The sequence below is a fragment of the Lissotriton vulgaris genome, chromosome 6, assembly GCF_964263255.1.
Source record: "Lissotriton vulgaris chromosome 6, aLisVul1.2, whole genome shotgun sequence".
Lineage (NCBI taxonomy): Eukaryota > Metazoa > Chordata > Amphibia > Caudata > Salamandridae > Lissotriton > Lissotriton vulgaris.
This window is the reverse complement of record NC_141694.1, coordinates 1257927893-1257948065: the sequence shown is the minus strand read 5'-3', so window position 1 is coordinate 1257948065 and position 20173 is coordinate 1257927893. Positions and strand designations below refer to the sequence as shown.

At 43.6% G+C, this 20173-nt stretch overlaps 1 protein-coding gene across 1 annotated transcript in view; it reads right to left on the bottom strand.

The window, feature by feature from the left end:
• Positions 1 to 20173, bottom strand: part of LOC147708723 (uncharacterized) — a 227154-nt gene that overhangs the window by 92485 nt on the left and 114496 nt on the right. Inside the window, exons 12-14 of the mRNA XM_086925769.1 lie at positions 6633 to 6701; positions 4920 to 5009; positions 4206 to 4274 (exon numbers count right to left, since the gene is read on the bottom strand). Of these exons, the coding sequence (XP_086781895.1) occupies positions 4206 to 4274; positions 4920 to 5009; positions 6633 to 6701 (228 nt within the window). The remainder of the gene's footprint in view (positions 1 to 4205; positions 4275 to 4919; positions 5010 to 6632; positions 6702 to 20173) is intronic.

Genomic DNA, 20173 nt, shown 5'->3' with positions numbered 1-20173 from the left:
GAGACAAGAGGAGGCCAAAACAAAGGGGGAAATGAAGGAAAGGGGGCAAGGTAGACCCCTTCTGACCCCCTAGGATTGATGAGGGGGATATTATAGAGCCACGCGGGGCCCCAAAAAAAAAAAAAAATCCAATTTTTTTGCCGTAGAGACGCGTCTTGGTACGCGAACCGGGCAGCTAACCGGGCAGCTAACCGGGAAGCTAACCGGCAGTGTAACGGGAGTCTGAGGAGTAGCTGATTGGCAGTCGACATTATAAACAGTCCGGAGCGGCCGCCATCTTGTCTCTCGGTAGGATCGAGAGACAAGAGGAGACCAAAACAAAGGGGGAAATGAAGGAAAGAGGGCGAGGTAGACCCCTTCTGACCCCATAGGATTGATGAGGGGGATATTATAAAGCCACGGGGGGCCCCAAAAAAAAAAAATCAGATTTTTTTTGCCGTAGAGACGCGTCTTGGTACGCGAACCGGGCAGCTAACCGGGCAGCTAACCGGGAAGCTAACCGCAGTGTAACGGGAGTCTGAGGAGTAGCTGATTGGCTGTCAACATTGTAAACAGTCCGGAGCGGCCGCCATCTTGTCTCTCGTTAGGATCGAGAGACAAGAGGTGGAAAAAAAAAAGGTGTAAATGAATGAAAGGGGTAAGGCAGACCCCTCCTGAACCCCTAGGATTGATGAGGGGGATATTAAAGTTCCCTGCGGGGCATAAGAAAAAAAAATTGCGATTTTTCGCGGTAAAGGTGCTTCCTGGTACGTTAACCGGGCAGCTAACCGGCAGCGTAACGGGAGTCCGACATATTGTGTTTTTTGAACGTTTGTGATATGTGCACGTGTGGATTTTGTCTAATTAAGGTTAAAAAAAATATATATATATCTTTAAGCGTGTTCTGGCGCGCTTACGTTTTGGGTTTGGTTTGCGCTGCAGAGACGATACGTCACGGTTATGCGATGCATCATGAGGCGTCTCACGGGCTACGTGATACGTCACTTAATAAAGAATATATTTTACAGCTATAGATATTAGCTTTTAAAAAACCAATGAAATTCACAGAAAAAACCATAGGTTATAGACCATATATAGTTAGGAATTTGCATTTACAAAACCTTATTTTATTTGCACAAAACCATTGAAATTCCATATATAGTTAGTTGCACTAACTATATATCGCGGACCCGCAATCCACTGCTAATGATGTCACATATTACATCATTCATGACATGGTCAGTGACATCACTGATGACATCTCAAATGACTTCACTGATGACATCACTGATGACATCTCAAATGACATCACTGATGACATCACTGACATCTCATTTGACATTACTGATTACATCACTGATGATATCATTTATGTGATAATACATCTTCAGACTCTAATATAACCTTAGATACACTCAGTGTAAACAGGCACTCACAGACTGTCACACATCCATGGAGTTACTCACACAACTAGTCAGTCATGCAAAGAATCAATCACATCTCCATTTCCTCAACTATACAGTTATACACACCTTACTTATTCAAACATATAGTAACACATATTTACTCTCTTATACAATCCTTGATACAAGTTCACAAAGATTCATACAGCCACTCACACATTCACTGGCTCTTATGTTCAGTTATTTATATATGTCAACTCTCACATGGAGTGTGTTTTACATATGTACTTACTTTGACATGTAGCACTGAGATATCCATTCACTCACCAATATACTCATGCACACAGTCAACTGTCCATACAGCTGTTTCTACATGCACTTTTGAACCCATACACCTAGGGAATCAACTGCTCACACATCTATGCACAGAGTTATACACCTCCCAGCCACCCACACACATACCCAGTCTCCCATACAAATACTTGGGCAACCATTCAATAACCCATATAGTTACTGATATAGCTACTGATTTAAACATGCAGCAGTTTACAGAACAACATAAATAATGATTGCCAAATTAAGACACTTTAATCACTAACCCATACACTCAGTGAGACACATTTAATCATTCTCTCATACAGTCAGTTATGCACCTACTAAATCCTTCATCCAGACACTTATACATCCACTCATTCTTCAATATGTAAGACATATTTTGACTTTACAGAAACATACAGTCACTGGGTGTTGTCATCAATGATGTCATCAGTGATGTCATCAGTGATGTCATTTGAGATGTCATCAGTGATGTGATCAGTGATGTCATTGAGCATGTCAGGAATGATGTAATATGTGACATCATTAGCAGTGGATTGCGGGTCCGCGATATATAGTTAGTGCAACTAACTATATATGGAATTTCAATGGTTTTGTGCAAATAAAATAAGGTTTTTTAAATGCTAATCCCTAACTATATATAGTCTATAACCTATGGTTTTTTCAGTGATATATATATATATATATATATATATATATATATATATATATATATATATATATATATATATATATATATATATATATATATATGTATATATGTTCATATACACGCACACACATGTATAGCACACAATGCAGTCACAATGATGTAGTTACAAAATGGAGCAGTTTAGGCAAATGCTCCATTGAAAAATCTTTTTTAGATTCCACCAAGACCTTGGACCCTGCAACAAATTTGGCATGATAATTTCCACCATGCCAAACTGTGTACAGTTCTGTACAGGACAAAAAAAGTTAAGAAGAGAGTTGAAAAAGGTAATTATTCTAAATCCAATAAATGTCATTGCTAGCTGACCCTTTGAGAGAACAGCTTGGACAATCCCTTACTCGTATAAGAAGAATGTGTTTTCTAAAATTCCATATTCAGCATAATCAAGCATTACTTTTTATTTCACTGCAGGCAACTAAACGGTATGATCTAATATTTTACTTACTATTGCCAATAACATTTGTCTGTTTGAAATCAATCTTTTCAAGTTTATTACCCCAAAGTAAGTATGTAAAATAAGAAAATACATAAAAGGTAACCTGTAATATGGTCCACTGGCTATAGAGGAGTTCTGGTGACGTCATATACGAAGAAGGGAGGGAGGGCAAATGCTCTGCAAACACCAAACAATGAGTTTGAGTCTGAAATTGGATTGCCACTCCCCACTGGACTGGAAAATATGGTGTCCCTGTTATGTCAAAAGTGCTGTCACTATTTACAAAAAAACAAAAAGGGAATACTTTTATTTTGTAATGGATTGTGAACAGTCGATTTAGGTTTAGGGGATTTTGAAAGCGCATAGCTACCCTTGGGCATCCCAGCGCTGAGGTGAGATAGTACAGGCAGTTGTTTGCGCATGAATTTAGGGGAAAAGCCATGTTTTGAGTCTTTTTTTGAAGGACGCTTTGTTTTAAATCAGTCGGAGTTTCGGATCCATACTGCTCCACAGTTTAGGTACCAGGTGGGCGAAAGACATTCCACCCCACCTGGCTCTCTTGAAGCTGGTGGGATTCATCAGAAAGTTAGAGCTTGACCTGAGGTGGCGAAGGGGAGAATAATGTGAGACCAACTTTTGTATCAGGGTGGGGCCTCTCCCATACATGGCTCTGTGAGCCAAGCTTATGGACTTAAATTTGATCCTGGCTTGGACCGGGAGCCAATGAAGCTCCCTCAAGGAGGATCTGGCTGATTGATGTCTGGGTATATTCAACAGCAGCCATGCAGCTGCATTCTGTACGACTTGGAGTCTGTTTGTAACATATTTAAGAGAGCCAACTGTCAGATGAGGTCTTAGGCACTTGTAAATGGTGATGTGGATATACACGGTCTGCAGATCTAGACAATAACCTTGAAAAGTGGTTGTGATTTGAAAAATATGTTTACTCTGTGTAGGTGCAGGAAAGGGATGTGAAGGGAGTGTGGGGTAGTTTGGAGGAGTGAAAGAAAGGATGAGAGATAGACTGCTTTGCAAATTGTGCATTGTAAATATTCATATATGTAAAGAATAATTGGTGGCCTTTATTAATCCTTGCAAAAACAGAGTTAATTTGGCATTGATAAACTTAAAGAAACAGTCATTTCAAAACCCAGAGGCCAATATGATTAGGATGCTGTAAAGAAGAGATTAACAGTTTTGCTTTGGATGGGGGCAGAGTGCCAGGGATGAGATTGGCTTTGTAGACCATCCACCATTGCTAGAAGCCAACTAGATAAAATGTGCTGGGACAAAGACAATACTAAAAAACATGGTGCCTTTGAAATCATATGTCACTTACCCTTTCACCAGTGTAAAGTATTAAGCTGTTGTTCAGCCTCATCATTGCTTCTGTGGTGGGCCAACGTGGCTGTTGAAGAGGTAAGAAATAGCATGAGGCAAAAAATACTCCTAAGCCCACTTCCATTATCCACACAACACCATTTGAAAAACCCTCATCAAAGTGTTTAGCACCACCCACATTTAAGAAGGTGAGTTTATCTACCTGATGCAATCTCATAAATTGCATGAAAAGCATGTAAATGTAGAAATATGGATGTGGTTAAAACTAGCGAGCCAAAAAATATCCAATGTGTCTGAAGATCTATACCTGTTGAATTTAATTAAACTTTATTTTTAGGGTGTGTAGGTGAGGGAGGAAGTGCCAGAGAATGAAATGGGGAAGCTAAAAGTAGAGTGATGTCTAATCCAGACATATGGGGAACGAAGAGGAAAGGGGAAAGAATTTGCCAGAAAAGTGGCATAGTGGAATAGTGAAGTGGGCTTAATGACAGTGCAACAAGTGAAGATAGTCTAAGGTTTAGAGGTATTATTGTTTGGTGAGAATGCTAGGAACAGCTTTGTTTAGAAGAAGGTCAAGTTAGTTATGGATTGGGAGTAGGGTGTGTGAAATAACATTTATAGTGGATCCATTGTTAAAGAACATGCATGGAGGGCAAATGAAACACCCAAATACCTGGCTCCTATTCCTCCATTAAAATAATTTTTCACTTACCCATACTCTTCCAGCAATATGAAGTGGGATGCGCAGAATCAATGGAAAATTCCTCTGTCCCATGCGGTGTCTTGAAAGGCATACAGGAATCTGTAAAGAATCCAAAAATGACTTCAGCAAAGATTACGGCCAACTCCAGCCTACACTAATGAGGCTCACGTTCCTTCTCAGCCCACTACTTTGTATTTGAGGATATCAAAATAATAATATTTTCCTACCATTTTATAACAGAAACATGCTTGAATATATTTATAGTATGTGTATATCATCAAGTTATACACACACACACATACACACATATATATGTATATATACATTTATATATAGAAATATTTTGAAATATATTTATTTTTTGCCTTGGTACATGCGGATGCAGCGGCTAGCCAAATATTCACTCAGTATGGCCCTTTCTTTTGAGTTGTGTATCCTTCTGTTCAAAAGACATTTTTTGAAAACTTCCCTGGGAAATAATGAAGTCCACATAAACGTTTTTAGTTTTGCAGATTTTGATGAGTCGACATCGCGTCGGGGGAACGTCAGAGGTAGTGAGCTACAGAAGCTCACTGAATCCCATGTCAGGTGTTCTCTTGCACCTGAATGTGTATTCAGAATTTGTGAAGTTAAAACAGTTACTAAAGTCCTCTGAATATGATAATGTAAGAGTTTTCAAAAGTCCACAGACTAGATACACACTGCATGGTATGTGCATGTGTTTTTTTTCCCTAAGATGGCTCTAGCATTCCTCTAAGACCTTGGTAGTCCAGCGACAGCTTATGAAGCTTGCAGGATTCCACAAGCTCCTTGAGTGACTGGGCCTAAGTCAGCAGAGATGGATGAGGATTCTTATGTACCAAGGAATATTTATCATGCATTAAAAGTTACTCTGGCAGAGTAGTTCCATTTATTATCCATTTATTATGGCAGCTTTGGCTGCTAAGCTTCAACAATGCAATCTTGATTCTCGACCTTCCTACCAATCGAGTCTGTGACACATTTCAGGTCTGTCAATACCATGTCCTGGTCTTATCATTAAGGAGTACAAAGATTAAAATGAAGTCAGTAGATCATGGTAAGAGTGAGGAAAGAGTTTGGTGGCTCTGGGTCTACTTCATTAAGAGAAAGTTTGCTTTCAGGTGGTGATGAGATAAACAGTTTCAAAGGTTTGCATGGAATTTATCATTTATCCAGAAGATCCTGGTGTCTTTTATATTTAGAGTTTGAATGGCTAGTTCAGCTGGTAATGTTGGAATCAAAAAAGAAAGAAACAGCAGTGATTCACATAAAATCTTCCTCATACATTTTGGCTATGTGTATATGGTAGTATTGTATAAACTACACTGTCTTGAGAAACATACATTGTAAACAGTTATCTATTTAAAGAATAAATTTGTAGCCTTTATTAACCTTGATGAAACAGCATTCATTTTAAGTCAACAAACCTTCGGAAACATTATTGTCAAAACTCAAAGAACATAATAATGTAATCACTGTTGGGTAAAATCCTTTGAAGGGTGAGGCAGTAAGATAAGACAATGTATGATAGAGAAGATTGTTTAGCCAGTTATAGAGAGGGACAGGTGGCAAGAAATGACTGTTTTTTTACTACGTATTCATAGAAACCAAAAAATAAAATGTTCTGAGGCAAAGGAAATACTCCAAAACATGGTGAAGGAAATGTCTAAACACATGGTGGCCTTTGGTGCCCCGTCTTACCCTTTCGCCAGAATAAGGTAGGAGGCTTCGGCTCCCTCTAATTATTGTGTCTGCCGGGAACCACTGTGGCTGCTGTAAAGGTAAAAATTGCTTTAGGCAAAACATACTTTAAGGCCAACTTTCACTTTCCACACCAAACTCCACCTCCATGACTACAATGAAAGACTCTCACCAAACTTTTCATTGGCACCGAGGTTTAAGTAGGACCATGATCACACACAGTTTGTTGCCAGCAACCTTGTTTCTAGTAAATCATGTGAAGTAGGAGATGACAATATTATTTTGCTGTAAAGTCATATCTTTAGCCATGGTACCCTTAAGGGTTTAAAGGCTTTAAAGATATGTGTCAGAGCAGTGTATTTGGCTAGTTTGCCTATAAACATTCCATGAGTATAAATAGACTGCATGAGGTATTTTTCTGGCAGACAAATAATACACGCAAATATGTTTAAAGAGAAATAACAGCAAGGATGCATGTTCACCTTGTTAGGATGTAAGGGAGTGGACAAGTTCATAGCCAATGGAAAGAGGTGAATCTTAGTAAAATATACTAATTCAAAACAACAAACGTAAACTCATAAGATTAATGAAAGTTACATAATTTTGCAGAGAAAGGTGAGGATTATCGTTACATGTGCAAGTGATGCTTTCCTAAACATCAGCCTGCCTATGCAGTCTGTGCTATTCATTGGTACTACACTGATACATCCTTATTATTTTTTGTAATTGCACTCTGATCTCACTGCCCATAGGCATGTGTTCACTAATGATGAAGAGTGTCCTGAGAGTTCTCATCTAGAGCTGATTGTAAGGTATTATCCACTATTGCCAACTGCAAAGTGTGTTATGATTAGTTAATACCATGTGCTGAGAGCATAACCCATTAATTGACTACCTTGTATGTGAGTGGATATGACAAGAAGAACAGGCAATTAAGAGCTTTTACTACTGAGCATGTGGAGAATACATCTATGAACACCCTTATAGGAAGGCCAAAAAAGCCAATTGCACCTGCTGGCTTCCAGACCTTCATTGAACCTGGAACACAGGCAAATAAGAATACTTAGTGTGATCATTCTACTGCCTTGGACTAGCTGAGCCAGTTTCACGATTTCAGAGATCATTCTAATAAGTATAATAATCAAAAAATGGCCATACTTTGGAACAATATCTGAATATGAAAATCTTGAGCATTTGATACCACACATAGAAAATGTATTTTTGGTAAGTTTAATATCTATGAACTCTCTTTCACTGATTATACTAAGGAATAAAAACAACCAACATTCATACAGGGTGCACAAAAAGCTCTACTTCTATGTTCCTTTAATTAGCTAGAAATAGATTCCCTTCAAATGTGTTGCCATGAACAACAATCATTCACTCAATTCTGCCTCTCAGCATCAATCAATCAGTAGATTTGTATAGCACTTCATGTCACACGTGAAGGTTTACAGGCGATGGCAGAGTCCAGTTGATAAGCCAAACATCTAAGTCTTCCGGGACTTTCAGAACTCTGGAAGAGATGGGGATGTACGGAGATAAAGGGGTAGCTCATTCCATGTTTTTGTTGCTAGGTAGAAGGAACGGCCTCTGCATCTGCTATGTCAGATGCGGGGGTGAAGGTTAGAGACGGAAGTGGAGCAGAGATGTATGGTGGGCTGATGCAAGTGCAGTCGATGGTTAAAGTAGGCGGTCCGCAGTTATGTAGGACCTTGTATGCGTGGGCCAGGAGCTTTTCTGTACAGGGAGACACGTTCATTTCCCTGAGGTAGGGGGTGATGTGAATTAGTCTAGGGAGTTCCAGGGCGAGTCTGACTGCTGTGTTCTGTATTGTCTGTAGTCTGTTCGTAGGCTTGGTCAGTGGGGGTCTGAGTTAAGAGGGCCGCCAAGATGCGTCCAAGGGAGAGCTTTTGTTTCTGAAGTGCAGTACCTCTGTCTTGTCTGGGTTGAGTTTCAGGCAGTTGTCCCTCATCCAGTTGGCAATGTCTGTAATGCAGATGATTTTCTTTGGTTCGAAGTGAGGGTAGACTGACTTTTTGCATTCTTCTGGTGAGGAGAGGCGATCCATCTGAGAGCAGCTTCTTGGATGCCTCTGTTGTGCAGCCTTGTGATGAATGTGGGGTGGGAGCCGTATCATAGGCTGCCAAGAGGTCTATGAGAATCAGAGCCACAGTCTCTCCGCAGTCGTGTAGGTCTTAGATGTCATCGGTACCTGCCATGATGACTGTCTTTGTGTTGTGGTTGCTGCGGAATCCAGATTGAGAGGAATCGAGTAGTTCTGTTCCAGTTGTGAGGAGAGTTATTGGTTGATTACTTTTTCTAATACTTTGGCAGGGAATGGGAGCAGGGAGATCGGTTGTCAGTTCTGGAATTCACTGGGATCTGCTAATGGTTTCTTTAGTAGGGGATTGACTTTTGCCTGTTTCCAGTCTTTGAGGCAGGTGGCTGTTGCTATTGAGATGTTGAACAAGGCAATGAGAAGGTGGCTGATTTTATTACAAGACCGGATGCTACCATTTACAATAACCTTTTTTGGCAGCCCCAACATTCAGCCCTTTAAAGAACAATAATACATCATAAAGCAATAGAATGTCCAGACAATATGCATGTCCAGAGTCATCATCCTCTTTTATTTGCTCCTTCATTACAGATAAGTACTTCTGTGTTTTGTCCTTGGTAGGTCGCTCCCCACACTGCACAGTACTGCCTGTGTGCCCTTGCCTTAGCCCAGCTGCCGCTGCTGCTGTCTGGGATTCGAGGCCCTCCCTGCTCTTGCCCCTGTTTCTGGTATTTTTATTTTCATTGTGAATTGTATTATTTGTCAGCTCACTGTGTGTTTTTGCCCTTGTGCCCCCTTCCCAGCTGTGCCATTACTGTGTCCCTTTTCCTTTCGGTATCCCTGCTGTTCTGCCCCCCAGGTCCTGCCGCTGCGTCCCCTGCGCCCCCACCCCCCTGCTCTCCCATTCGCCCGCTCCCACCTCCCAGCTGCTCCTCCCTCCCACCTCTCCTTCCAAAGGCAAGCCCATCTGCACCCGTCCATGCCTGGACCGCGCTCAGCACCTGAACCCCTGGCCCCCGCGAGTCCCAACACCGATACGACGCCAACCCCATCCACGCACTCAACACCGGACAAGAACTCACATACTGCCTGGCCACCCCAAAGCGCATCCAAGGGCCCTTTTCCTGCCGGAACTGCAGCTTCACCAGCACACGACCCGCCAGCCCACCCACCAGGAAAGAACCCAACTAGCTCAGATGCATTCTTCTCAACACTCGCTCCGCACGCAAACACGCCGTAGTACTCTGGGACCTTCTCTACTCAACCTCCCCAGACGTCACCTTCCTGACAGAGACCTGGCTGAACCCCTACTCTGCACCCGACATCGCTATAGCTATCCCGGACGGCTATAAAATTTCCCGCAGGGACCGCACCAACGGAGTAGGAGTAGTAATCGCCATTGTCCACAGGAACACCCTCAGAGCCTAGACCAGCACCGACGACACCCTCAACATCGCCGAACACCTACACTACCAGATCCACACCGACCCCAACACCACCCTCAGAGGAACCCTCATCTACAGACCCCCTGGACCCCGACCACAGTTCAGCGACTCCATCTCCGACTTCATCAGCTCACACGCGCTCGCCTCCATAGACTACATCCTCCTTGAGGACCTGAACTTCTACCTCGAGAACAACGACAACAACTCCACCACCCTGATCGACAACCTAGCCAAACTCGGACTCAGACAACTCATCACTACACCCACTCACTCCGCCAGCCACACGCTTGACCCCATCTTCGCCACAAGCCCCCACGTCTCCTTCAACCACACCACCGAACTCCACTGGACCGGCCATCACTGCATCCACTTAACCTTCCGGAAACCCACCATGCACCACCTCACCCAACTGATGCCTCGCCGCTGCTGGAACAAAGTCACCGAAGACCAGCTAACCACCACCCTTGCCCACAGCTTACCCACCGACCCCACCGACGCCGACATCGCCGCCCACATTCTCAGACAGTGGATCGACAACTGAGCCATCACCCTCGCCCCGGTCATGAAATCCTCCAACAGTCACACCAGTAAGAAAGCAAGCTGGTTCACTGAAGACCTCCAGGCCTCCAAGCAAACCAGCCGAAAGCTGGAGAAGAAGTGGTTCCGTGAACGAACACCGGACAGCTACGCAGTCCACAAGAACGCCACCCGCAGACACCATCACCTCATCAGATCCGCCAAAAGGGCCTCCTTCAAAGACCACCTAGACAACAACAACAGACAACAGCAAGAGAGCCAGCTGGTTCACTGAAGACCTCCAGGCCTCCAAGCAAACCAGCCGAAAGTTGGAGAAAAAGTGGCTCCGTGTACGAACACCGGACAGCTACGCAGTCCACAAGAACGCCACCCGCAGACACCATCACCTCATCAGATCCGCCAAAAGGGCCTCCTTCAAAGACCGCCTAGACAACAACGCACACAACAGCAAAGAGCTCTTCAACATCGTGAAGGAACTCTCCAACCCCAGCTCCAACACCAACACCAACGACATCCCACCTTCGCAAAACCTGTGCGACTCGCTCGCCACCTTCTTCCATCGCAAGATCGCAGACATCCACGACAGCTTCAATGCCATGACCGCCCCGACAACCACTGATACCGCCGCCCCCACGACCACAATTTGCACCAATTGCCTGCTCTCCTGGACAACATCAATGACAATGACACCATCAAGATCATGAACACTGTCCACTCCAGATCTCCGCCAGACCCATGCCCACACCACATCTTCAACAGAGCCAGCACCAACATCGCAACCCACCTCCGGAAAGCCATCAACATCTCCTTCGAGACAGCAACCATGGCCCTCATCTCCTGGACCTGTCAACCGCATTCGACACTGTCTGCCACTGCACACTACGAACATGCCTCCACGACGCCGGGATCCAAGAGAAGGCCCTGGACTGGACCACCTCCTTCCTCTCCAGTAGAACACAGAGCGCCCCCCACACCCCCCTTCGGCTCCAAAGCCTCCGAGATCATCTGCGGCGTACCCCAGGGCTCATCCCCCTTCCCTACGCTGTTCAAAATCTACATGGCACCTCTAGCCCACGTCGTCCGACTGCACGACCTCCACATCATCTCCAACGACGACGACACCCAGCTGATCCTCTCTATCACCAAGGACCCCCACACCGCCAAAACCAACCTCCACGAAGGAATGAAGGCCGTTGCCGAATAGAGAAGGAACAGCCGACTGAAACTGAACTCGGACAAGACGTAGGTCCTCATCCTCGGATCCACCTCTTCAGCCTGGAACGACTCCTGGTGGCCAACCGCATTGGGAACAGCTCCAACACCCACCGCCACGAACACAACACGGGGGTCATCCTCGACTCCACCCTCTCCATGACCAAGCAGATCAATGCTGTTTCTTCCTCCTGCTTCAACACCCTCTGCATGCTTCGCAAGGTCTACAAGTGAATCCCCACTGAATTGAGAAGAACGGTCACCCAGGCCCTCATCAGCAGCAGGTTGGAATACCGAAACGCCCTCTACGCAGGAGCCTCGGCCAGACTCCTGAAACGGCTCCAACGCATCCAGAAAGCCTCTGCACGCCTGGTCCTTGACATCACTCGCCGCAGCCACGTCACATCCCACCTGAGAGACCTGCACTGGCTCCCTGTCAACAATAGGATAACCTTCAAGCTCCTCATCCACACACACAAGGCACTCCACAACACCAGACCAGAGTACCTCAACAGCCGACTCAGCTTCTACACCGCCAGCTCCTCTCCGCTGACCTCGCCCTCGCCACAGTCCCCCGCATCTGAAGAGCGACCTCAGGTGGCAAATCATTCACCCACCTTGCCGACAAGACCTGGAACACACTACCCACCCTCCTACGGCAGACCCAAGACCTGCTAACCTTCAGAAGACTCTTCAAGATCTGGCTTTTCAAGCAGTAGCAGCATTTCCCTCCCCAGCGCCTTGAGACCCTCACAGGTAAGTAGTGCGCTTTACAAATACCATGATTGATTGATTGTTGCTATGTATTGATTGCTGTTAAAGATCATATCTAGTCTTTAGTCATAGCTTGGGACTGCCCTTCCAATTTATAGTTTAGCCTGGTAAGATTTTAGGGAACTTAGTTTAACCTCTGTGTAATATTGTGTCAATAGTTGTTTGACTTGTGTCAATTCCTGCTCGAAAGATCGCTGACCATTTGGCTGAGTATATTCGTCGTGTAACACGAGGGCCCAGCATGCATTATCCGGCCTCTTGGTCCCTGATCGGCTTCTTCGCCAATGGTCAGACTGCTTCTATTTCAGTGCCGGCTTTCGAGCTGTAACACCACTTGCTCCTCAGTGCGGTTAATGGCCCACAGCAATTCACACTGCCATTTTTCCCTGCTTTGGGAGGGGGGCGATTGCAGAAGCTTCGGGTCTGAGATCAGGTAAGTATTTGAATGTAAAAGATGACAAGAAAACCTCAATTGGAGATTTCAGGCAGGTTGCCTGGCAGTGTTGGTGGAGGACAAGTGCAACTCTTACAACCTAAGATCTAAGCTATTCTGGACTGGGAGGGTCCAACAACCTAGAACAAAGTCAAGGCATTCCTTGGCTTGACTGTGTATCATAGGAGGTTTTTGAAAGGGTATGGATTCATTTTGGCACCACTCACAGAACTCGCCTTCTAGAAAATTCCCCAGAAAGTAAACTCGACAGTTATGTCAAAACGCTTTTGACACCCTGAAAGAGGCAATGTGCTCAGCACCAATTCTCAAAGCTCCAGACTACACCAAGCAGTTCATTGTGCAGACTGATGCCTCTGAGCTAGGGATAGGAGCAGTTCTATCCCAGACCAATGAGGATGGCCAAGACCAGCCTGTTGCTTTTATTAGCAGGAGGTTACTCATCAAGGAGCAGCTTTGAAGTGTCATTGAGAGGGAGGCCTATGCTCTGGTTTAGTACCTAAAGAAGTTGAGACCATACCTGTTTGGATCTCACTTCACAGTTCAAACTGACCACAGACCTCTCAAATGAATAATGCAAATGAAAGATGAGAATCCCAAACTTTTGAGGTGGTCCATCTTCCTACAGGGAACAGACTTTACAGTTGAACACTGACCTGGGACTGCCCATTCCAATGCAGATGAACTTTCCAGGGTCTTCCACTTATGAAATTAAAATAACATTTATAAAGCGACACAATTTCCTAGGGCTACCTAGGCACTAGCAGACACAGACAGGATAAAAATCTGGAAGATATCAAAATTATTTTCTAAATAGCCAAGTTTTTAGATTCTGCCTGAATGCCAGTAGATCTGTCTTAATAGTTTAGTCGGGAGTGAGTTCCACAGCCTTATTGTGCATGAGATGAATCTGCTACCATCCCAGTGGGCTTTTTTAAATCTGTGGATTACAAGGTTTCTACTGGTGGATGAGCATAGGGAGCGTGCTGGGATATAGCGTTGAAAACGCTGTATCAAATATTGAGGGCCTACACCTTGTTGTGAATTGAAGGCAATACAGAGTGTCTTACACTCGATTGGTTTACCTATTAGGAGCCAGTCTAATTGGATCAATGCTTGAGATGTAACCGTGCTGCGGCATTCTGCAGCGTTTGTAAATTATGTAAAAATTGATTTTGAATAATAATAAAAAGCTTGTTGCAGTAGTCTACTTTGGATGAAATAAGAGTTGTAACGAACATCTTTTGAAAGCTCAATGGAATGAAAGGCAACACTTTTCTTAGAGTTTTCAAAATGAAAAAAGACAAGGAAGTAATGTGATTGATTTGTCCCTCAAAAGATAGCTAAGTTTCAATAATTACTCCAAGGTTTTTTACTTTACCACTGGGGATCCTGGGGCCATCAGGTGTTCGACGAAAAAGAGGGGTTATTACCAAACAACAGGATACCAGTCTTTGAGGAATTTCATTTTAGGCAGTTGCTGCTCATCCACTTCCTGATATGAAGCATACAGTTGTGAAACTGAACTGCTGTGACTTCAGGATTATCAGTGACAGATACAACAATCTGTGTGTCATCTGCATGTGAAACCAGAGAGAAACCAAATGAGCTGATTGGAGTTGCAAGTGGGGTAACATAGACTTTAAATAGAGTGGGGCTCAGGGGTTAGGCCTGAGGGACCCCACAGGGCAAAGAGAAGGTTGATGAGTTAAAATCACAGTGAGAGACTGTCTGGATACGGTCAGCCAGAAAAGAGGTGATGAACTTGAATGCATTGTCTTTGATCCTAATTGATTCAAGGTGATCAATTAAAATAGGGATTAACCTTATCATATGCGGCTGAAAGATCCAAGAGGAGCAGAGCCGCATTTCCTCCACTATGTATCATCTGCCTGATTTCTTCCGTGGCTGAAATCAACACCAGTTCGGTACTATGATAACTACGAAATCCGAACTGTGTGATATCAAGACTCTTTGTTTTGTCTAAAAAGGCAGTTAATTCCTGGTTGACGATTTTTTTTAACCAATTTGGCAGGCAAAGGTAATCGAGTAATTGGTCGATAATTGTTGGGGTCAGCAGTATCTAAGATATTTTTTTTAATAAAGGAAGAATAGACCCTATCTTCCAGTCTATTGGAAAATATCCTGCTTCAAAGAGGTTGTTTAACATGGCCGTGAGGTGTGAGCTATCACCCCTGGGACCAAGTGAAGTATCTTGGCCAGATATGGGTCCTGTGGTGAGCCCAATTTAATCTGCATCAGTGTCTTTTGTGTCTGATCCACCGTCAGAGACCCAAAATGGGATAGGGTACTCACATTATGCTCGTCCTTCGCTGGTCTGTTTAAATTGACAGTTTGACTATTATCTAGAAAAGACCTATAGAGAGATTTAACTTTGTCTTGGAAGTGAAGTGCTAGTTTGTTACAGAATTGTTGATTATTATTAGGATTCTTTGGATCTGGAAGTTTTTTAACTGTTTGAGAATAATTCCTTAGAGGATTTCACATTTCCTTCTATTTTTGCTTCAAAGAATTTCTTTTTCTCAATTAGAATCATTTTTTTGTAGATCTGTAAATTGACTTTATATCTCTCTTTATCTTCTGGTGTATACTCAAGTCTCCATTTATGTTCTGATCGCTTACTTTCCTGCTTTTTCCATCTAGTATCTCCGGTAAACCAGGGTTCAGAGGGATTAGTCTTATGGCTATGAAGGTTCTTTGCTGGAGCTAACTGAGTTAGTGATACGTCCAGCCATTGATGATAGGCTGACCAATGGAGTTTAATGAATAAGAGCTGAATTAAACTGACCAGCATCAATAGTACTCCATAGGCGTCGAGTAGAACTTCCAATTTGTGGGCATTATTTTTTTTGCCTCAGATAGGCCATTTAGCTCAAACATGCTCACCTTATGGTCAGCCCATGTCAAGGGAAGGGAAGATGTCCAGATGAGCTGTGGATTGTCCATGACAATGCCATCAAGAAGATGCCCAGCTTTGTGTGAGGAGCCCTGGACAATTTGTGTTAGTACTGCACCATCCATATTAACCATTAAGTTCAGAGACTCTGAATCAAACGGGTTTTCCATATGGAAAGTAAAATCGCCTAGAATAGTAAAATCTTTGGCGTTAGCTTTTAATTCTAGAAGACTACCAATTGATTTTGTAAAGGCTGTTCTAGACCCAGGTGGTCGATAACTGAGAAGTCCATTGAAAGAATAGTGACCATTAAGTTCAATTTTAGAATGTATAGATTCACAGAGTGACCTATGAGGAATGATATTGAAAATAGTTTTCAATTATCTCTGGATATGATTGGAAGCCCTCCGCCCTTTTTTAGTGGGCCGTCATGTCTAAATATTCTGAACCCCGTGGTTAATGCAGATATTCGGTCTCATCAGATGATGAATCTGCCCAGGTTTCAGTGATAAAGGCCAGATCAATATTCTGACTCTCCATAAAGACCGCGAAATTTAGTGCATGCCTAACAAGCAATCTGGTATTGCTAAGGGTACAACTACGACTTATTTTCAATTGTTTAGAGGGTGCCTCTGGCAATTTAGTAGAAGCTAAAGAGGTACAATGAAAGTTAGTGAGGAAGAAATCGCAAACCAAGCATTTTGGGCCACTTGTGCAGCAGTGAGGGTCTAACTGAAGACCCAGGCAATGCCTACATAAGGCATTGATAAGAAAACAGGGAATCCCTAGAATAGATAATAGGTCCCTTAATTTCTGAGGCCAAACTAACAGGGGGCTGGCGCTGAGTGCAGTCCGAGCTTGGGTGGGTGCAGGTGGGCTTACCTACGGCACACCAGTAGCGCGCCAGCTGCGCGCCAGGCCCGGCATCTGCTTAAGAAGCCCCCAGGTACGGGAAAAAATAAAAATGCTAGACCATCACCCACCCAAAATAGCTGCCAGCAAAGGAACAAAGAGAAGAGAAAAAGGAACTCTCTCTGTAAAAACGGAAGAACCCGTGGCGAACCAGAGAGTCAGGCAGAAAATATAGGAGGTAAGATGCTCCCTAGTTGCAGTGGGAGCGAGTATCAAGAGCAACAATCAACCCCCAATCATAGTTTTAAAAAGTTAAAAAGTGCACAGGAATGAAATATACTTTACAAATATTTAAGCGTGAAAGAAAAAAAGTGAAAGCACGTCTTACTAGTGTCTTTTAGTGACAATTAAGGCTTGCTAATGAAAGGTTAGTCTCCTCCTCTTTTGTTGGGGGGCTGTGTAGGAAAGATCCCCTTTTTGAATGGGTGCCCCCTACTTTTTGCCTGATGTTTGATGCTTCTTGACTAAGTGTGCCCTGGGCTCCTACTAATCAGGTACGCAGACCAGTGTTCTTTCCCCAAAACGGAACCTTTTCTCCCTCATTGGCACTCTTCTTGACTTCGGTCATAGACCTGCACTCTCCCTGCAGCTCCTGCTCTTCGTCGCTGCCTGCGGAGCCCCTGGCCCTGTGTGTTCGAGGCTGCTGCCTCCGAGATTTTGCGATCCTGGTCTAATTGCGTTTGTTTACTTGTTGCTAATCTGTTTCTGCCACTCTCCAGCATCTGTCTTTGTTTTTATCTTTATTTTGTTTTATTGTTAATTATTCTAATTCCCTCCTCATCTGTGCCTGCTCTCTCGCGCTTCCCCTGTTCCCGCCACTGCTGCCCTGACACCGCCCGTCTACCAGCGCCGGTTCGATTTTCATCAGTACAGCTTCATGATCAGCATGGCTTAGTTCATCAACAATGCAACTTGATACAGCAAGCAAGGAAGAGAAATCGCTGTGATATTATCTCGAAAGAGAGAAGACACTCACCCGCAAAGAAAGAGCGTAAAGTAAGTATGCAGGATTTCTGACAGCAGTCGATCCAATATCCGTGCAGTTGACGGGTAAAGTTAGGATTAGAACCTATATAACAAAATGTGTTAAATAATGTAATCACCAACATCTGCATTTTCGGATAGGCCCAAATAGAGTCAATCTCAAAACGAGTTTGCTTCAAATAGACACTATCGATAATGCCAAAGTGTGGGGTGATATTGGTTCCCCGAAAGAGAGGAATTCTGGAAACAATCCGCCTAGCTGGTTCGCACCACAATGCTTTTACTAGTCTGGACATGAATGCTGCTAGAAAGTAGAAACGTAAATCTGGTAATTAAAGTCCACCCTCCAGTCATGGTTGCTGTAACATATGTATGTTAGCCCTAGGCTTTTTATACCCCCAAATGAACTTTTGCCAGATAGCTTCTCTCTGTGTAAAAACTATTTGGCTAAATATAATGGTGTGCCAGAAAAAGGTATAGGTAGCAAGGGAGAATTATCACTGTGATTAGGTTGCATTGACAGATTATACCAATGTGAAAATGATGCCACTTACTCAATCTCTCCTGTGTTCTGCCGGATAGTACGCCATAATTAGATTCCCTTACATCCTCCATTTTCACAGAGACTTCGGTCCCCAGGTAGGTCACCGAATTGATCAATCGCCTATCATCCCAAGAAGGGACTGTGATGGTGAGGAGCAGGGTCTTATCAAAGTTTAGTTTGTACCCAGAGTTAGCCCCACACTCATTAGCCAATTTTTCAAAAGCTGCCTGAGAATCCTCTGGGGCAAAGGTCATGGTGGTAATGTCGTCCGCACAGGCAAGCACTTTGAGCTCACATTGATCCACAGCAAAGCAGTATTTCTCAGGCTCATGAGGGCTTGAATTTAAGGTTCTATATAATGCACAAAGAGCAAAGGTGAAAGTGGACATCAAGTTATGGGTGCCACGATTTATCTAAATTAGGTTGGTAGAAGACCCTGAACATTAAACCCAAGCCTTAAGATTCTGGTCAAGCTGTTGAATCAAAGCAATAAAGCGCGGCCCAAAGCCTTACACAGCCATAATGGCCCTAAGAAAAGGTCATGAACCCCAGTCAAAGGCCTTTTCAGGGTCCAACATGATTGCTCTGCCCTGATTTCCCTGAGCACAGCCTGCCTCAAATGCAGTGATAACAATATTGACATGGGCAGTGTTTTACCTCCCTGGAACAAAACCATGTTGATTTTCATCAAAAAGATCAGAAATAACCATTGCTAAAGCTTGTTTCCTAAAATTTAAGTATACATCTTGGGATCAGCATTAATCAAAGAAATAGGCTGATATGAACCACTGAGAAAGGGATCTTTCCCTGTCTTAGGAAGGATGACGATGTGGGTCTATTTTTTTAAATTTTGCAAGTAATTCAAAAGAGTTGAATAGAGCATGGAGAACTGGTAATATAAGATGTGACAATCTAACATAGAAATTCAATGGAAGTTGATCGGTGCCATAGGCCTTACCTCGCACCACCTAGCCAATAGCGTTTTACACTTCAAAGACTGATATTTGACCTTCTTGCTTAAGCTATTTTGTAGCAGACAGTTTCCGATGATGGTGGACCCGAAGAAACTGGATGATCTGGTCTGTGGAAAGGACCAATTCCTAGTCACACAACTTCTGATAAATGCTGTGGAACTCCTCTTGGATAAGGGCAGGATTTTTCACAATAGTCCCTTGAGAGTCCTTGATCCCAGAAATTGCAGCTTCATTAGCACTATAACAGAACCGGAAAGATAACACTCAGCCCATTTCTTCGATAAAGAATTGTGATCTGAGATAACCCTAGGATTAATGGAAACTCTCTGCAAATATGGACACCCTCAACTCACAACTTGTGCAAGTTCAGAAGGTTCAGAAAAGCCATAAAACTCTCTTGAGAGCAGTCAAGAGCCAGATCCCATGACATGTAGTTCCAATGACCATGCTCTAATCAAGCGTTTAAGATTTGGAGACTAGGTCTCACCAGAATAACCTCAAGATATTGAGGATCTCGAGGGATCAGAGGACCAATCCTAGAGGCTATATATTTTGGTTGTTTAGGGAAGCCTTTTCGACACTGGAGTGCTGGACATGGACAGCATGATTCAGAGAGCCCATCGCTATCCATTCTCATATCCTCGTTATTCACAAGCCATCCTGATATATGTGGGTAACTTCCTCCTCCCTCAGTAGATAAACATGGATGCTCATCCAGGATCACCAGTG